At 49.4% G+C, this 19,361-nt stretch overlaps 1 protein-coding gene across 26 annotated transcripts in view; it reads right to left on the reverse strand.

Annotated features, from left to right (window-relative positions):
• LOC127464162 (class I histocompatibility antigen, F10 alpha chain-like) overlaps positions 1-19,361 on the reverse strand; it is a 111,338-nt gene that overhangs the window by 37,349 nt on the left and 54,628 nt on the right. For 6 of the 26 annotated variants that reach the window (XM_051774356.1, XM_051774348.1, XM_051774360.1 and 3 more), the window contains one exon: positions 5,719-5,757. The exons of 2 other annotated variants lie outside the window; for them this stretch is intronic. In XM_051774356.1, coding sequence (XP_051630316.1) covers positions 5,719-5,757 — 39 coding nt within the window. Of the gene's footprint in view, positions 1-5,127; positions 5,368-5,718; positions 5,758-5,855; positions 5,932-19,361 lie in introns of those variants that run through there. 18 more of the 26 variants (XM_051774354.1, XM_051774358.1, XM_051774343.1 and 15 more) reach the window with 12 other exon arrangements.

Here is a 19,361-nt window from a genome sequence, read left to right on the forward strand (position 1 = left end):
GAATGTGATTAGGTAACCGGGCAAGGAGGGGAGGAGTTTTGATGTAACCGGGGTTGTAACTTCTGCGCCATGCTTGAAATTGTTCCCACTCAGCTTTATGTTCTCCAACACTGGGCAGGCTGGGAATTGAGTGGAACCATGGAAAAACCCTTGTTAGAGAGAAAATTGGGTGACCCGAGTCCTGGATGCTTTTAGGAAAGAGGTCTGAACATTTCTTGACTAATGGAAGGGGGTGACTTTTTTATTCTTGACCTTTCCAGTTCTCCATTTGGGGGCAGGATGTCCTCTGGGCCAATGTTTTGCTCCCTTTGCAGTGAGTGCAGCCTCAGAGGGCTGAGCCCTCTCTGGCTGGGCTTGGCCTCTCCTGCAGAGACTCAGGCCTGGCTGGGCTGCCCCAGGCAGACGCTGCAGGAAGAAGAGCTCAGGCCGCCTGGGTCTGGTGTCCCTGGGGCTCAGCCTGTGCCCCATTGCTGGGCAAGGGCTGAGCCCCACCTCTGCCTCGGGGCCTTGGCCAAAGGGCTGCCAAGGAAGAGGCCCAGGAGCCTTGGGGCCTGCCCAGCTTTCCTCCTCCCTGGGGGCTCTCAGTCCTCCCCTGACACCGTGTGGGCCCAAGGCCTTGCTGGCTTCGGGCTCACGGCCCGCCGGCACCATCCCAGCGGCCTGACCCCCCTCCTTCCCCTCTCTCCAGCCTCTCCTGCCTTTTCTGGCAAGGGACCATCCAAGGCAAACCCCGGTTCTCAGCAATGGCACCTGTGGCGCGGCTGCAAGGCTCCAGTGGGCCAGGCAAGAGCAGGAGCACCGAGAGCCTGAGGAGCCAGGAGATGCCCTGGCTGGGCATGGTGCTGCTGCGGGACGAGCTGACACCTCTGCACAGTCTCTGCCCGTCCCTGCCAGCCGACTTCTGCCCAGGCTCTGGGCACGGGGACGCAGCACTGACACTTTTCAGCCCCCGCGCTGTTCCACAGAGGTTGTGATGTCACAAGGTCCTTGCCTGGCAGCCAGGAGATGGGCAAGGCAAGGCAAGGACGGAGCCTCTGAGCCACCAGCACGCTGTCCCCAAAGGCTGGGGTGGCACAGAAGCCCAGAGTCCCTGAGCTTGGCAGAGACTTGTGAGATCAACCGGCGTCCAGCCTACGCCCCATCCCCAGCACGTCAAGCAGAGCACGGCACTCAGTGCCATGGCCAGTCTTTGCTTAAACACCTCCAGGGACGGTGACTCCACCACCTCCCTGGGCAGCCCAAAAAGCTCTGAGGCATCACACCTCTTCTTTTACAGTTCTATCACGACTTTTTATAAGTCAATCATATTATATTATAGAGCTCCATTTCTATGTTGGTTATGTACACCTTTTATATATCTTTATATACCTTTTATATACCTTTATATACTTTTTATATACACTCTTTCTGATCCAGGCCAGCCTGCCCTTGGCCTTCTTGCCCACCCGGGCACCCGCTGGCTCAGGTTCAGCCTCTGTCCACCAGCACCCCCAGGACCTCTCCCACGGGGACCCTTTGCAGCTCCTCTGCCCCCGGCCTGGAGCTGCAGGGGGTTCTTGTGGCCAGAGGCCCCAAAGGCACCAAAGGCACTCTTGAACCTCATGCCCACGGGCTCGGCCCAGAGGTCCAGCCTGTCCAGGTCCCTCTGCACAGCCTTCCTGCCCTCCAGCACATCCACACTGCAAGCCAGCCTGGGGTCCTCTGCCAATTTGCTCCTGGAAGACTCAATGCCCTCCTGCAGATCCCCACCAAAAATAGGCAACAGGACTGGGCCTGTTACCCAACAAGTTCTAGTGCTTGACAAAGGAGCCCACCCAGCAGTGGGGAGAAACTGCTGGCAGGAGATTGAATGGGGGCAAGAGACAATGGATGATGGACAAGCTCTGGGCCATGGCCATTTGTTAGAAAAACAAAGGAAAAGTTTAAGGCCTGCCATATTTCAGTGGTCAGAGACCTGGCAGAGAAATCTATTTTTGAGACCTGGACACCAAGAAGGCAGAATTTCTAAACCACAAAGACCCTTAGAGAAACCAGAGATGAAGGCAAAACTAACACAGACAGTTACTGAGGCTCTCCCTATCTAGGAAAAAGAATAGAAAAGGACAAAAACTGTGGACTAAGCATCATGCAAAGTGAGAAATCAAGAGTCAATAGAAGAGAGAATAAGAATTCCTGCAGAGAACTGGTAAGCCAATGGACAGGAATTCGTTTGTCTGCTAAAATGTAAAAGGAGTTAAAAGTTTTGAGAACTGATGTACAGGTGTTAGAGAGCAATTCCTGTGTCCCTTCAGTGCTGAATGAAGTAGGGTCACCTCTGGAACCCAACCAACTGCTCAGAGATTTTATTCCCCAGCTTTCGCTGACGGTTTCTGGGGACCCAGATGAGACAAAGCAGCGCCGACAGGGCAGAGCAGAGGAATCGTTGGCCCTGCAGCGTGTACCAAAGGAGTTTTGGGGAGATCTTCCAATTCCCTGGTCTGGGGAGTTCACCACGCCTTCTTTTGTGAGAAAAAGAACAGGCCATGAATTTTGGGTACTTGATTTTAAGGCCTTTACCTGCACATAAGGCACAGCAATGGGAAGGAGGCAGCGTGAGGCTGAGAGGTTTCTGTCATGGTTTGTGGGCTTGGGTGAGATTGGGTCAGAATTACAGGACACCTGTAAAATCTGGGCTTTGGGAAAGGTTGAGGAGGGTTGGGAAAGGTGTTAAAAGGGTGGTTTTGCCTGAGGTGTTAAACATGGGAGCGGGTCTGCCTTCCCAATTCCCAAGAGAAGAGATCCCAGAAAGCTCCCCTGCAGGTTGTGTTTTAAGGAACAGAAGAGACCAAGGGTAAGGGGTTTCTTTCCTGGAGGGAAGGGCTGTCGTTCACTTGCAGGAACCCTGCTCTGAAATTGCCAGTCTGACTGCCCAAACTGAACACAGCTGAAGATTCCTGCCAGACAAAAGGTGGCAGGACAGAAAGCTCTTGCTGCCCATGGAGTGCCCAGGGTGGCCCCGCAACTGCATGTGAAACCCGAAGGTTCCAGGCTTTCTTTCCTGGGGGAAAGGCCGTGACATCCCAAAGAGTCCCGTGGCAGACAGGTGGGGCTGCACTGTGGGGGTGTGAGGTGTTGGTTCTTTGGTTTCGAGGGGCTATTCCAGAATGGAGAGGACAGGCTGTGACATCACAAAGGAGCCCTTGGCACAGGGATGGGGTTGAACTGTCACATGGTGGGGGCTTGGTTCTTTGGTTTCCAGAGGCTATTCCGGAATGGAGAGGATAGGCCAGAATGGATAGGACAACAAAAGGGCCCAAAGCACATGGGTTGGTCTGCACTATGGTGTGGGGTGTTGGTTCTTTGGTTGCCAGGGGCTATTCTGGAATGGAGAGGACAGGCTGTGACAAGAAGTGCCTGTCAGAACTGCAAAGACGGACGCACAAGAATCTTCTGTGGGCATATTCTCTGTTCTGCCCCGCAGACCCTTGTGTTGGGGTGAAAACACAACCTCTCTGCTTCCCTCTCCTGAGGGACTTTTTCTTAGACATCCCTTTCCCCTACACTCCTTTCAAAAGCCCTCCTGGCAATTCCCAAGCCTGTACCCAGCCCTCATCCCCTCTCTGTCCTCTTCCCAATCCCCTGGTCAATCCCAACATCCCAGGACAGGGATCCCAGTTGCTTGGCTGCACTCCCACCTAGTTCCATATGCTGGGCCATGATATCCCAGCACTGGAGCAGCCAGGTCAGCAGGGGCTCTCCCAGTTGGAGGCTGAAATCTTTTCACATCTCTCACAGTTCAGCCGGGGATGGGGATCTGGTGATTATCTCTGGCCCTGCCTCTTGCTCCTGTTCTGAGGGCTCTGCTTCCCCTTCCTCCCTCACTAACTGAGTTGATTTGGTCTTGGATTTCTTCTGTAGAGGGGCAGCTGCTACTGGCACAGGTTGTTCCTCTGCAGTTTGAGTGGCCACGGTACCTCTTGGTCTCCTTTCCTCCTCCTCCTCCCCCTGAGGGCACTGGGTCTTAGTTTAACAAGATTACAACTTAGAAATTAAGAGACTTCTGGTGGAAGTGTGGAAAAGGAAAAGAAACAGCTTATTATTAAGAAAATCTGAATAAACAACAAATGGTGCAACCAAAAACTTTCAGAAGAAACAAAACAAAGTCCCAAACCCCCAGGTGGGGGGGAGAAACTGTCCCGGCAGTTCAAAGCTCTCTCAGCCCCGTGTGCTCGCAGCCAGCAGTGAAGGAGTCCCTTTTCCCAGGGCAGTCCCCAAAGCAGAACACCTCGCTCCCAGATGGGTCGGGCTCTCTCTCTCTCTCTCGGTCACTCTCCACGAGGTGTCCCGTGGGGAAAAAACTTCCTCTCAGGAAAAGAGAACAAGGTGGCCAAAATCAGCTCCGCTCTGTCCGGTCCCGGACAAACCCCAAAAGCCCCCGAACAAAAGACCCCCCGCCCTCCCCGCGGCCACCGCGGTGTCCCCGAGAGCCGCCCTCCCCCCACTGCCCCTGCCCAGCGCCTGCGGCTCCGCTCCAACCCACCCCATCCCGGGAGACACAGATGGGAATGGGGGGACACTGGGAAACAATTCCAACACCTCTTTTCAAACCTCTGACACCTGGTTCCCAGACATTCCCAAAGAAGGGGCTTCCCGTGGCCTCGAGCCAGGGACCCACCTTTGGATTGAACCAACTCCTGGAGAGACACGTTCCCATCCCTGTCCCCATTCCCATTCCTGGGGTTCCCATCCCTGTCCCCATTCCCATTCCTGGGGTTCCCATCCCTGTCCCCATTCCCATTCCTGGGGTTCCCATCCCTGTCCCCATTGCAATTCCTGGGGTTCCCATCCCTGTTCCCATTCCCAATTCCTGCTGTGCCAACCTGCTCCCAGTGTCCCCATCCCTGTCCCCACTATCCCTATCCTGGTCTCCCATGTCCCCATTCCCATTTCCGGTGTCCCAATTCCCATTCCTGGTGACTCCAACCTGCTCCCAGTGTCCCCATTCCCATTCCTTGAGTTCCCATGCCCATTCCTGCTGTCCCTAACCTCCTCCCAGTGTCCCCATCCCTGTCCCCAGTGTCCCTATCCCAACCCTCCTGTCCCCATTCCTATCCCTGGTTCCCACAGAGGAACTGCCGGATGCCGGAGGAGGAGCCAGGATTTCTTGCCCAAAGCAGGAGATTTTCACACCCAAATTAAAGCCTCAGGAATAATTGTGGTCCTGGGTTTCACACGGGAAAAAGCAGGAAGTTGATCCATGGGGAAGAGCCGCAGGGGGGCCGGGGTGGGTGGGAGCAGCGGGATGAGCTCTGCCAGCAGCTCCTGCCTTTCCGCAGGGAGAGGGAAGGGGCGGATCCAGCTCCAGGATTGCTCAGGCCGTGATTCCTGCTGGGATGAGAGTGGGGAAATGAGTCACCATGTCCCTGTTCCCATCCTAGGGGATGGATCTGGCTGTGGAGCCCAGGGAGAGTAGGAACTGCTCCGGAATCCCACCTGATCCTGCTTTGTCCATCCCACCCCAATCCCACTCCATCCATCCCACCCCAATCCCACTCCAGAATCCAGCCCTGATCCCAGTCCACAATTCCACCTGATCCCACTCTGGAATCCTGCCCTGAGCTGCAATCCCCTTCCAATCCCACTCCAGCCATTAGGCCCCCATTCCCCTCTGGAATCCCGGCATCCATCCTGGGATCCCTGCACAGAGGATCTGGATCCACACACGCTGCTGGGACTCACTGGTGGGCGCGGGGTCGTATCCATTCCCCTCCCTCTTCCCTATGGAAAGAAAGTGGGATCAGCACCCGTGGCACAGGATCCCCGGAATGCTGCCGGGCGGATCCGTGCCCCTTGCCGACCCCCATCCCGGGAGTTACCGGATCGGAGCTTCCAGACACCGACTGCCACGAGGCCGATGATGATGATGATGGCAGCGATGACGGACACAGTGTCCTAGTTAGAACAGCTGGGACCGATTCCTCACTGGATGGGTGTAGCCCAAAAGTGTGTATTCTATGGCCTTCCATGCCATTTTCCCAGGAACTGTTGTCGGGGGGGGAGGGGGAGGGCCTGCGAGGTGGGGGGGGGCTCCTGTCCTCATATCCTTTTATGGAATTCCCTGCTCTGAGAATCCTCATATCCTTTTATGGAATTCCCCGCTCTGAGGGAAGAACTAAGCATCCTTTTATGGAATTCCCCGCTCTGAGGGAACGACTGACCATTCCTGCCTGAACTGGAGAATATATAAACCTGGAGTTTCAGAACCTTTCCACCACTCGTGGGATCCACAGGAAGGCTGCAGCTCAGCACTCTCAACCAGACTGAGACCACCACCCTCAACTGGACTGCAATCACCACTTTTGACCAGACTGCACCACCACTCTCACCAGCAGGTTTTTTTCCCCTCTCCCTTTACTTTGGACTCGGGGGGTCCAAGGAAAACCACTTTGTTCATGCCCCAGGGTGTTGGGTTATACATTTGGGTTTTGTGGGTTAAAACCAATTGCTTGTCTGTATAATCAGACTTATTGGGCAAGGGGGGCCCAAGGGGGGCCCAAGGGGGGCCCAGGGGGGCTGGTCCAGGGGGCGAAGGGCTGCAGGGGGCGGATCCCGGAGGAGGAAACCCGCCAAAAGCGGCAGCCCAGCCGAGGGAGGAGCCGAGCGGGAGCACAAAGAAGAGCAGCCAAAAGGTCCTGGCGGTCGCTGGGCAATGGCGGGGGGGGCGAGAGCGGTTTGGGGGCCCCCATGAGAGCCGTGGGGGAACCCCGGTAGCCGCGGAGTGGGGAGAGCGGAGAGGGGCGATCCCGGAGCTGGGGGACCCCCGGAATGCTGGAGGGGGGGGAGCAGAGAGGGAGCGCCGGGCCCCTTAAGCGGGGCTCCCGGAGAGGGGGAAGGCCTTGGAGTGTGGAGAGGAGGGGGGGCCTTGAGGCGGGGTGGGAGCCGAGAGTGCCAAGAGGTTTGCGAGGGTGGGAGCCGAGAGAGGAGGGCCGGTCGGCCCCGGGAGGCAGAGTGGGGAGAAGTGAGCCCTGGGACCCACCTGGCAACACTCAAGGGGACCCCGGAGAGTGGGAACCCCCCGGAGCCGCGGGACCCCCGGCAGCCCGGAGAAGGGGGACCCCCAATGCAGGCAGAAGTGCCATCAGACCAGACAGGGGGGACCCCCCTAACCCCAGAGAGCAGAGAGGGGGAACTCCTTGGAGGGGTTTTTTGGCTGAATATTGTTGTTTTGGGGGTTTTTATGGACACAAGATGCCCGGTGAGTCCTAGAGCTGGACTTGGGCAGGAGGAACCCCCAAGACAACACACTCACCCCTTGTTTTCCCCCCCAGCAGGATTTCTGCTTCCCAAAGCTTGGGCGGATGGAGGAGGAGGCTGCGAGGAAGAGGAAGATGCCTTGGGCCCCCCAGGCAGGTGAGGAGGAAGTCAGTGCCCCTTTGGGTGGGTCTTTTGTCTTTTGTGGCCGTCCTGCCGGGGCCGGAGTTGGGGGGATGTCCTTGGGCTTCCCTGTGGGCCGGAGGCAAATCCCCTGCGTGTCCTTGTTGGTTCCTGCCCCAGGCCCCGAGGTGAGGCCGGAGAGCGCGGAGGACAAATCCCCCCGGCAGAGCCTGGTGGGAGAGGCCGTTTTGAAGGGCTCCCCGGCGCAGGAAGGCAGTGGGGAGGAAAAGGGCCGGAGATGCCCCCGCAGGAGGGGCTCCAAAGCCAGCCCAGGGGGCTGTGAGGAGGAAAGAGCCAGCGTGTGCCGGGAAGGCGGCCGGAGCTTGAGGCGGAGCTGCGAGCTGGTGGTCCCTGAGCAGCCTCCCAGCAGGGAGAAACCCTTCAGCTGCTTGGAATGTGGGAAGAGCTTCAGTGACCGCTCCACCCTCCGCACCCACCGTCGCATCCACACTAGGGAACAGCCCTACACGTGTGGGGAGTGTGGGAAAAGCTTTAGGCAGAGTTCCACCCTCCGCAACCACCGTCGCATCCACAGTGAGGAACGGCCCTACACGTGTGGGGAGTGTGGGAAGAGCTTCAGGGACAGCTCCAGCCTTTGCAAACACCGTTGCATCCACACCAGGGAATGGCCCTACAAGTGCTTGGAATGTGGGAAGAGCTTCAGCACAAGCACCAAGCTGCTCAGCCACCAGCACATCCCCACTGGGGAACGGCCCTACACGTGTAGGGAATGTGGGACAGCTCCACCCTCTACACCCACCTTCCCATCCACATCAGGGAGAGGCCTCACAAGTGTGGGGAGTGTGGGAAGAACTTCAGGGACAGCTCTGCCTTTTCCTCCCACCAACGGACCCACCGGTAAGAGAAGCCCCGACTGCGGGAAGAGCTTCGGCCGCTGCTCCAACTCCATCAGCCATGGGAGGACCCGCGTTGGATGATCCACAGGGACCCCCGTTGGGCACAGCCCTGGTGTGCTGGTTTAAAGGTAAACCAGCAGGGGAAATGACCGCGGTGACATCACAGGGACATCGATGACATCACAGGGACATTGGTGACATCACTGAGACATTGGTGACATCACAGGGACAGCGGTGACATCACAGGGACATTGGTGACATCACCAAGGGGTTAATTTTGGTATGAAAATCTCCTACTTTGGGCAATAAATTCTAGCTCGTCCTCTGGCATCCGGCAGTTCCTCCCTGGGAACCAGGAATGGGAATGGGGGCAAGGGGAATGGGGATGGGGACACCTGGAATGGGAATGGGAACACCTGGAATGGGAATGGGAACATTGGGAGCAGACTGGGAACAACAGGAATGGGAATGGAGACATCAGGAACTGGGAATGGGGGCACCTGGATTGGGAATGGGGACACCGGGGAGAGGGATGGAGACACCGGGAGCAGGTTAGGGACACCAGGAATGGGAATGGGGACACCAGGAAATTGAATGGAGACACCAGGAACTGGGATGGGAACACCTGGAATGGGAATGGGAATACATGCAATGGGAATGGGTGTCGATGGAAGGGTATGGACAGATTGCTCCAGGATCAATATGATCAGGCAAATGTCGGATTTATTAGGAAAAAGACAGATTATATAGTGCTCATGACGCTCAGCTTCTTGTTCACACTACATTGGTTACATAAGGAAAACATACTCTGCTGTTCACTGCTAATTGGACCACAACAGGTGGTCATAGGAGATGAGAAAACTTTATTCACCTGCCAAAAACTCCTCCTTGGCATCTTGGCACAAGGCCTGCAGCCATATTAGTGGTGCAGCATTTTTTACTATCTGCACCCAGCCATGCTAAGGTGAAACACACAGAAATGTAAAGAAAATTGTTCACACAATTTTTGCCTTACGACAAATCCCCTTTTTTGTTCTTGAACAATTTGATTTGCATTTCTGTAATACTCCTTATTGTACCAATAACATATCAACAAACATGATTACATATAACAATAATAGTACTTTAACAAACTTAACAACTTAATAACTTCAAGGTTTGTGCTCTTAAATTTTCTTAAAAGTGCTTTTCTAAATATAGGATTTATTCTTGGAAAATCTTTATTCAGTATAAAACACTTCTGGAAATGGAACTCCATTTATTTTTGTTATGTGTCTTCTGTATTTGAAGATGTTTGTGTGTTTGTTGGATCAAAACACATTAATCATCATGCATTCACACACACATGCAAACATACAAACTCTCACAGTGGCCACTGTCAATCATTCACACAATCATACTTTTGAATTCCATATCACTGTGTTTTATGAGCTAAAAAGTTATAATTCTTTAGTACCTTATGATGTTAAAGCTTCTTAACCAAATAGATAAACTTTCTTCTACTAATATATAGTGAATAATCTAAAGTTCACACAACACACTTTCTTGAATTCTAAACCTCTATAATTATGTGCTTCCTAACTTACTTATGTGCTTTAGAAATATCAAAAAATTGTGCTCATAAATTGTGCTCTCAATAAGACTGAATACTGTGCCCTTTTGGTAATTCACTGTTACCTACAACAGCAACAACATCAGCCTTGTTTTGAAGAACCAGCTTCTTTCCAGGGTTTCATTTATGTGCAGATACTCAGAGAACACCTGTGCACAAAAAACTTAAAACATATGAAACACTTTTGCAAGTCAATAGAGGAAAACTGATATCTCTCTTTTCCCCCTTTTCTTTGTGCGAAAGTGTGTTAAAAATTCGTAAAGCACTGATTTCTTTACTAAATACTCTTATGTTAATAATTCTAAACTTATAACAGCTTTATTCTATAACAAACTCCACTATACTAATTCTATTATTTAATAATTCTGAAAAAATTCTGGGAATGTTGCTGATTTGTTCTAAACTCCAGCGTTATTTTCTTCATCATCATCAGAACTTATGTCTGAATCTGAAGAAGTGTCAGTCTCCACAGACAAAAGGGGTTTTATAGCTGCAGTTGTAGCATCAGCTGAATAGGCTGCTTTCTCTTGTTGGACCATGTTTTCAGCAGCTTCTAAAAACTGGGCTGTAGTGGGACTCCTAGGTAGTGTACCCAAAACCTGTTTTGTATTTTCATTAGCATTATAATAGGCCAGCATGTTTAAGAATTTTGCTTTCATGTTATCATCTATGTCTGGATCTGAATCTATTGACTCATTTAAACGATCTACAAATTGATTGTACGGTTCCGAGGGTCCTTGCTCAATTGAAATACATGGGAGTCTTGACTTTGCATCCCTTATCATAAGCAATGACTTATAAGCCAATTCCTGACTAGTTTTTAATACCTCATTTGGAAACTGATTTTGCAAATATGCACTGTTGTACTGACCAAAACCCATGAGCATGTCAACAGAAACACCAAAGAGAGGGTGTCCTTTCTGCCTAGGTTTTGCAACTCCTGTAGCACAACTGGCACTCCATTCGGTAAAAAATTCTAGCTGTTGGTGTTATAAGTAAACCCAGGAAATTTGCTGCTCAAAGGGGTTAATAAAGTTGCTGTATTTTACTAACCACATTGTTAAGAGTCATGAGTTGACTGATTATGAAATATCTAACCACAAGTTTGTATGCTGTAGAACACAACGCAGAGTGACTCAGTGTTTTTTGGAGCTGTTTGATTACAGGCATATTGATATGGACTAAGATGGAGGGGCAAGCCACGAGGAGTCCTACGATTAGATGACATCTCCCGATGGAAAATTCCAGGACCACGGCCTCATAGAGACTAATGACTTTAAAATCATTGGTAGAAACCCCTCAGCAACGGCAGATGCCCGCGAGTGGAGGAGCCAACCACAGATCTGCCCGCGAAAGAGGAACCAAGCAGGGAGCAGCCCGCGAACCTCCCACCAATGGACTATGAACATGACTTGGGGGGGTGGCGTCAACAAAGGGTATAATTGTTGCTGTTTCGGTTCCCCATTTTGCGGACTGTGGTGGAGCAAGGGTCTCCCCGGTCGCCCAGCTGGCCGCTTTAGCTTGTTAGCATTAATAAACCTTTGTTTTACCTTGCAACCGAAATTATAGCCTCATTCTATTGATTACAATTGGTGCCGTGACTCGGATGGAGACCCCCTGAGTGATAGAAACACTCTCTGGGGAGGGCGCCCCCGTCCCATTTTGGACGACCCTAGGAGATTCTATTATTCAGCTTCTCCATACCGACCAGTTTATTAAGGCAAACAAGCAAAAGGAATTGGGTTTCTGCAGGTCTCCATAATCTCTGCATGCGGGTCCGGACAACGTCTAGCTCAAGGGTAGCTAGGATTTGTGGTGAGCTCTGATTGAGGGCGACAGCCGATCAAAGGCTGTGGTTTGTCCGGTTGGGGAGGGTCCGCTCCAGTGTCCAGAGTGACGCTGCCAGAAAGAGCGAAGACTCATCCGAGGAGAGGTGAGTATAGCATACCCCCTTGGCGGTTGGGAGGGGGTCCTGGGGTGTGCTTGCTTGAGGCGTTCTCTGAGAACGAAGCGACTGTGGACCCCTCAGTAGTGCAGTTTTTGTAGCCCGCGAGGGAGCAGACCACGACCACGGGGAAGCGTTTGTGTTTTGAGTGAGTGCGTGTGTGAAAGAAGGCACCCCAGAAGATGGGTTCGGGGAAGAGCAAGGTTTCCCCACCCATGGGTGGCTGTACAGTAGAGCAGCCAGGTAGGTCCTCTGATGAGGAACAACTCCTGAGGTCTGGTGGTTCCCGGAGGGGAAAAGGACTAGGGAGTAAAATCTATATGGCGAAGAAGTGTCCTCGGGAGAAAAGACAGTCTGTACTAGGCAGTTGCGGCTCCCAGAGTGAAAGGAACCGTGTTAGGGATTTATCTACCGAAAAGGGAAGTGGAGTTGTGAGCAAGACGAAAATAGATCCTCTGGAGGAGAGAGGATGTGAAGAAAGCGGCTTTGAGGCTAGGTCGCAGGGCATTCCAGCAAACAGCCCATTAGGAATATTGTTGAGAAGTTGGAATAGTAACCCACATACTCTCGGGAAGTCGAGGGATAAGCTGATTTATTATTGTGTTGAAGTGTGGGGAGGTAGACAGATCGGAGATGGCGTGTATTGGTCAATTTATGGTACCTTAGAAGGCTGGATTTGTGAGATCCTGAATTATTATGTTAGCGATAAGAGACCCTATTGTCTAGAGGAAAGTCAATATGCCGTTATTTGGCTGGGAGCTAGTACACCTACCCGGTTATTTCCTCTAAAAGAAAAAGGGAAGCAAGTGGACTCTAGTAGGGATCCTGAATTTCGGAGTTCACCTCCACCTTATATTCCCCCATATAGTGGAGCTAGTAAAGTGATACCCAGTGCTCCAACAGTGTCAGAGCCCGCCATTTTACCTGAGCAAGGGTGGGAATCCGCCATTTCACTCACACAAGGGCGGGAAATTTTTATTCTACCATTAGAAGGGCGGGAATCCGCCATTTTACCTGCGCAAAGGCGGGAACCCACCATTTTGTGTCCAACGGGGCGGGAGTCCACCATTTTGCCTGAGCAAGGGCGGGAATCCGCCATTTTGCCTGCACAAGGGCTGGAGTCCGCCATTTTGTCTAAACAAGGGAGAGAGCCTACCATTTTAACATCTACCTCTACACCTCTATCAGCCTAAAGGCCTAGTGAGTCGTTCTTAAATCATGACATGACATCGACTCATGGAAAAACTGAACACCCCCCTCTACAGTCACAGTTATACCCCCTTCGTGAGACCGCTTTGACGGGAAGACAAGGAGGGATAGGATTTGTGTCAGTACCCCTTAGCTCTGGAGACGTACAAGCTTTTAAAAAGGAAATGGGGAATTTACTAGAGGACCCCATAGGGGTTTCTGAAAGATTCGATCAGTTCTTAGGACCAAATACCTATACCTGGGACGAGTTGCAAGCTATACTGGGCATCTTGTTTACGGTAGAAGAAAGGGGGATGATTAGAGTTGCTGGGATGAGAAATTGGGATAGGAGGCATCAGCAGGGACCGGCTGCTGAGACAAAGTGGCCCGTTGAGAAACCTAATTGGGATAATCAGAGACCGGATGACAGGGCCAAAATGGACGATCTAAGAGGCATGATAGTGCAAGGAATAAGGGAATCTGTCCCTAGAGGGCAGAACATAGATAGAGCATTTAAGGAATATCAAAAGAAGGACGAGTCACCCACAGATTGGTTGGAGAGATTGAGAAAGAGTTTTCAGCTGTATTCAGGAATGGATCCTGAGGATGATGCCATGGGACAGGCGGTACTCAAACTTAGATTTGTCCAGGGATCGTGGGAGGATATCAGGAAAAAGTTAGAGAAGAATAGAGACTGGCAAACAAAAGGCTTGGATTTGTTGTTAAGAGAAGCGCAGGAGGTGTATGTTAGGAGAGATGAGGTAAGAGAGGAGGAGAAGCAAAAGAAAAAGGAAGATATGCAGAGGAGACAGACACGGATTTTAGTAGCAGCTATCAAAGGAGAACAAAATAGTAACAGGGAACAAGAGAGAAAAGAATCCTTTAGGCTCCATGATCAGGCACAGCCAAGATGGAGTAGGAAGGTAAATTTCAGAGAAATTGAGTGTCATTATTGTGGTCAAAAGGGACATATTCAGAAAAATTGCAAAAAGAAGCAGAGGGACGAGCAGATTTTTTTAGAAGACTAGGGGGGTCAGGGGCTCTATCTGCTGGGGACTCCAAAGAATACAGAGCCCTTGATAAAATTAAAAGTGGGTCCTCAGCAACAAGTTATTGAGTTCCTTGTGGACTCGGGAGCAGAGAGATCAACTGTACAACAACTACCTCAAGGATGTGTAATCTCATCCGACAAAGTTCAAGTGATTGGAGCTAAAGGGGAGCCTTTTAAAGTACCTATAATTAAGAACGTTGAAATAGAGGCTTCCAATAAATTTGCCTTGGGAACATTTTTGTTAGTTCCAGAAGCAGAGTATAATCTGTTGGGGAGAGATTTAATAGTTGAATTGGGGATTAATTTAGAAGTCTCAGAACAACAGCTAAAGGTAAAAATTTATGCCCTTACGGCAGAAGATGAGACAAAAATAAACCCAGAGGTGTGGTTTACTTCTGAGACTGTGGGGAGGATAGATGTTGAGCCATTTGAAATATCTATAAAAGATCCAGATAGACCTATTAGGGTAAAACAATACCCGATCCCAAATGAAGGGAGAGTGGGCCTTAATCCTATTATAGAAAGATTATTGGCAAAAGGGTTATTAGAACCTTGTATGTCCCCTCATAATACACCCATTTTACCGGTTAAAAAGCCAGACGGGACTTATAGGTTGGTACAAGATCTAAGAGAAGTGAATAAAAGAACAGTGACGAGATTCCCAGTGGTTGCTAACCCATACACTCTATTAAGCCAAGTATCCTCAGAACATCAATGGTACAGTGTAATAGATTTGAAAGACGCTTTCTGGACTTGTCCTCTTAAAGAGGAAAGTAGAAACTATTTTACCTTTGAATGGGAAGACCCCGACACCCACAGGAAGCAGCAGTTAAGGTGGACAGTCCTACCCCAAGGGTTTACAGAGTCACCAAATCTGTTTGGGCAGGCTTTGGAAAAACTGTTAGAGTCCTTCAAACCTAGGGAAGGAACAGTATTGGTACAATATGTTGATGACCTGCTGATAGCAGGGAAAGATGCGGAGACTGTAAGGGAAGAAAGTATTAGGCTTCTGAACTTTCTGGGTGGCAAAGGCCTTACAGTGTCTAAGACTAAGTTACAGTTTACAGAGGAGAAAGTAAAGTACTTGGGACATTGGCTAAGTAAAGGATGTAAGGGATTAGATCCTGAAAGAATAAAGGGAGTATTATCCATGCCTTCACCTAAAAGCAAAAGGCAAATCAGACAGATGTTGGGACTTTTGGGATATTGTAGGCAATGGATAGAGAACTATAGTAATAAGGTATAATTCTTATACGAAAAATTGGCTAAAGAAAAGTTGGTAAAGTGGACTGATGAAGATGAGGGTAAGTTAGAGGTATTAAAGGAAGACTTGATGAACTCTCCCGTACTTAGCCTTCCAGACATCAGAAAACCCTTTTATCTATTTGTGAATGTGGAGAATGGAACAGCTTATGGGGTATTGACTCAGAAGTGGGCTGAACATAAGAAACCTGTAGGGTATTATTCAAAAATCCTAGATCCAGTCAGCAGAGGTTGGCCTACCTGTCTGCAGGCTGTAGTGGCCACTGCACTTTTAGTGGAAGAAACTGTGAAGGTTACTTTTGGTGGAGATTTAAAGGTGTACACTCCTCATGATATCAGAGGAGTATTAAAACAGAGGGCAGAAAAGTGGTTGACAGATAGCAGGTTGTTGAAATATGAGAGCATTCTGCTAAATACCTCTAAGCTGGAGTTGGAAGCAACTCATTTGCAGAATCCAGCTCAGTTTTTATATGGTGAACCTCAAGGAGGTGTGGTACATGATTGCACCCAGGTCATAAACCTCCAGACGAAAATTAGGGAGGATCTGGAGGAAGAGGAATTAGATACAGGTGAAAAACTTTATATTGATGGTTCGTCTAGAGTAGTAGATGGAAAAAGAAGGTCAGGCTATGCTATAGTGGATGGAGCTACCTTGCAAGTCAGGGAATCTGGATCTTTGTGTGGCACCTGGTCGGCTCAAGTATGTGAACTCTATGCCTTGTTAAGATCTCTTCAATTGTTGGAAGGGAAAATAGGGACCGTATTCACGGACTCAAAATATGCTTTTGGGGTAGTACACACGTTTGGGAAGATATGGGAAGAAAGAGGGCTGACAAATGCGAAAGGAAAAGGGTTGGTTCATGAGAGTTTGATTCGAGAGGTATTGCGAGCTTTGAGAGGTCCAAAAGAGATTGCAGTAGTGTATGTAAAAGGTCACCAGAGGGGATTGAAAATGACAGCCAGAGGAAATAATCTAGCTGATGCTGAGGCAAAGAAAGCAGCTCTGTTAGTGGTGAGTGAACAAGAGCCAGGAAGTGAACAAGTTCCTAAATCTTTTAGCAATCAAGAGAAGGAGAAGTTGTTGCAAGTCGGTGCAAGGGAAGAACAGGGAAAGTGGTTGTTGTCAGATGGGAGAGAAGTAATCCCTAAGGGCCTTACCCGTAGGATTATGGGAAGGCTGCACGAGCAGACGCATTGGAGTACCCAGGCCTTGGTAGATCATTTTGGGAACAGATATGTATGCGTTGGAGTGTATGATATAGCTAAAAAGGTCCTGGAGGGATGCCTGACTTGTAAGAAGGTGAATAGAGGGTATTTGAGGAATAAAATCAAAGGAGGAAGAGAATTAGCAAAAAGACCATTTGAGAAAATTCAAGTTGACTTCACCGAATTGCCAAAAGTGGGGAGGTATCAGTATTTATTGGTGTTAGTGGATCATCTGACACACTTTGTGGAAGCTTTTCCCACTGCTCGGTGCACAGCTAAAGTGGTATCTAAAATCTTATTAGAAGAGATTGTACCTAGGTATGGTGTGGTCACTGTGATAGATTCAGACAGGGGAACTCACTTCACTTCAAAGGTAATCAAAGGAATAACAGAATTGCTAGGTACCAAGTGGGAATATCATACCCCTTGGCACCCTCAGAGTTCGGGGAGAGTAGAAAGGATGAATGGAGAAATTAAGAAACACTTGACCAAATTAATGTTGGAAACAAAGATGAATTGGGTAAAGTGTCTCCCTTTGACATTACTGTACATCAGAACTCAACCTCGGGCAGATACTGGTATTTCACCATTTGAAATGTTGTATGGTATGCCTTTTGAGTTCGGGACCCCGGTAGACCATCCTGAGGTTGAAGACACACATCTAAGAGAGTATGTAATTGAGTTAATGAGGAGGAGACAGGAGTTAAGAAAGAAGGGACTAGTGACTCAAAGACCACCTTTAGATTTAGCTATCCATAAGATTCAACCGGGTGATCAAGTGCTAATTAAAACTTGGAAGGAAACATCTCTAACTCCACAATGGGAGGGGCCCTTTGTTGTTCTTCTTACTACAGATACCGCAATAAGGACAGCTGAGCAAGGGTGGACCCATGCATCACGAGTGAAGGGACCAGTAACAGGACCAGAGTGGAAAGTGACCTCGAATCCAGGAGATTTACAGATGAAATTTGAAAGAGTACGGCCCGCAGATGGACTTTGATGAAGAAGCAGTAAGGTCCAGCCTGTATTCTTTTTTGCAGATACCCCAAGGACAGACTCTAAGGAGAGTGCATTTTCCCTTCTGGAACTTAGAAAGGATACCTGAACAGACTGGAGGTTCAGGACTGTATAAGGTCATAGGAACTCAAACAGTTTTACCCTTTTGCTGTGAAGTGGAAACGGACATACCTGAGGGACGTAGCCCGCATGGAATACCCTGTATAAAACATCCAGAGTCCACACATTACAGCTGGGTACTGTGTGAATGTAAGAAATGGCGCTGTGTGTCGATAAGGGGACAACCTTATTGTATGAGGTGCAGAACAAGGTCTGACGAATCAGTAAGGGAGCAATTAGCCAAAGCGGAAATAATAAAAGCCTTTTGTGGTTGGGAGTGGTTAGTCCCAGAGACTTGGGAAATTTATGAAAACAATTGGAATAAAGCATTAATAGAGTTATGCCGAACTAGATTTTCTTGGAAATTGGAGAAACCTAATAGAAGGAGACATATTGATCTATTGGGGTTAATTGACCAAGTCCAAAATCTTGAAGTAGACGAGTCTCAGTCCGAACATTCAGTGAGCTAAATTATCCCTTGAAGAATATCTCTGCTGCCGAGAAGAATTCAAAAACCTCGTTGTTCCCTGCACAGGAATAGACGAAGGAAGGCAGAGAGATATGCGTGTGGGGAATAAAGAACAAGAGTCTCTGAAAACGGTGAGGAGGGACTCAAACAAAATGGGGCAAAATTGGTTACTAATTGTTGGTTTAATAACTCTAGTGAGTTCTCTGGGATGTGCCCACCAACCATTTGAATGGACTATAATTAGGTCAAAGGATTCTAAGGTTGTGAGGAAGGTCATAACCGCTATAAGTCCTAGATTCAATGTGACAGTGTGTGATTTGCTGATGGTCAATATACCCCAGGAATGTGGACAAGGAGGAAAGAAACCTTCTGTGACAGTTAACAAAGGAGCCACATATTGGTGCCCAACTTCTAATCCAGGGAAGTCTTTCTGTAATTATCCAGGGCACTATCACTGTGGATATTGGGGTTGTGAAACAATAGCTACTGCCTGGAGACCTGAGAGACCAGACAAGTACTTACGAGTGCAGTGGGGACCCCCACACTGTACTCCACCCGTCTTGGGAGGACTTGTACTCCCTAATGAACCTTCTAATTGTGAATATTCGCAGGTTCAAGTTCTTAACCATGAGGACCGGGGATGGTTAACTGGCCGAACATGGGGAGTAAGGTTAGATCGACTGTCCGCAGATCCAGGTGAATATGTGACCATAAGAAAACAGCCATTAACGACATATTCTCAGTTTCTAGGACCCAATCTGGAGATAAAAGAATCCAGAGATAACAATCAGGAAAGAGAAAGGGAGAAGGAGAGTAAAGTCCTCACCAGACCAGCGTCACAGGAGTCAAAGGCTACCCAAATCTTTCCCACCGAATCAGTCAAAAAGGACGAGGTATCATATGGGGGAGTAGGATCAATGCTAAACATGGTAGAGGCCTCATATAAAGCTATTAATTACACTGATCCGGATATGACCGAATCTTGTTGGTTATGTTATAATGTGAGACCTCCCTTTTATGAGGGAGTAGGGTTAAATCTCACTTTCAATTTCAGCACTGAAGATAACCCAAGTCAGTGCAGATGGGGAGAAAAAGAAATAGGTCTCACTATGTCTCAAATTAATGGACAAGGAACATGTATTGGAAATGTTTCCCCCAGTAGTGAAAACTTATGTGGTACCAGGGTAAATAAATTGGAAGGGGGAAGGAATAAATGGGTCATTCCACATCAGGGTGGATGG

This window comes from Manacus candei, unplaced genomic scaffold, assembly GCF_025592945.1.
Source record: "Manacus candei isolate 608988 ecotype Guabito, Panama unplaced genomic scaffold, ASM2559294v1 h1tg000197l, whole genome shotgun sequence".
NCBI classification, from domain to species: domain Eukaryota; kingdom Metazoa; phylum Chordata; class Aves; order Passeriformes; family Pipridae; genus Manacus; species Manacus candei.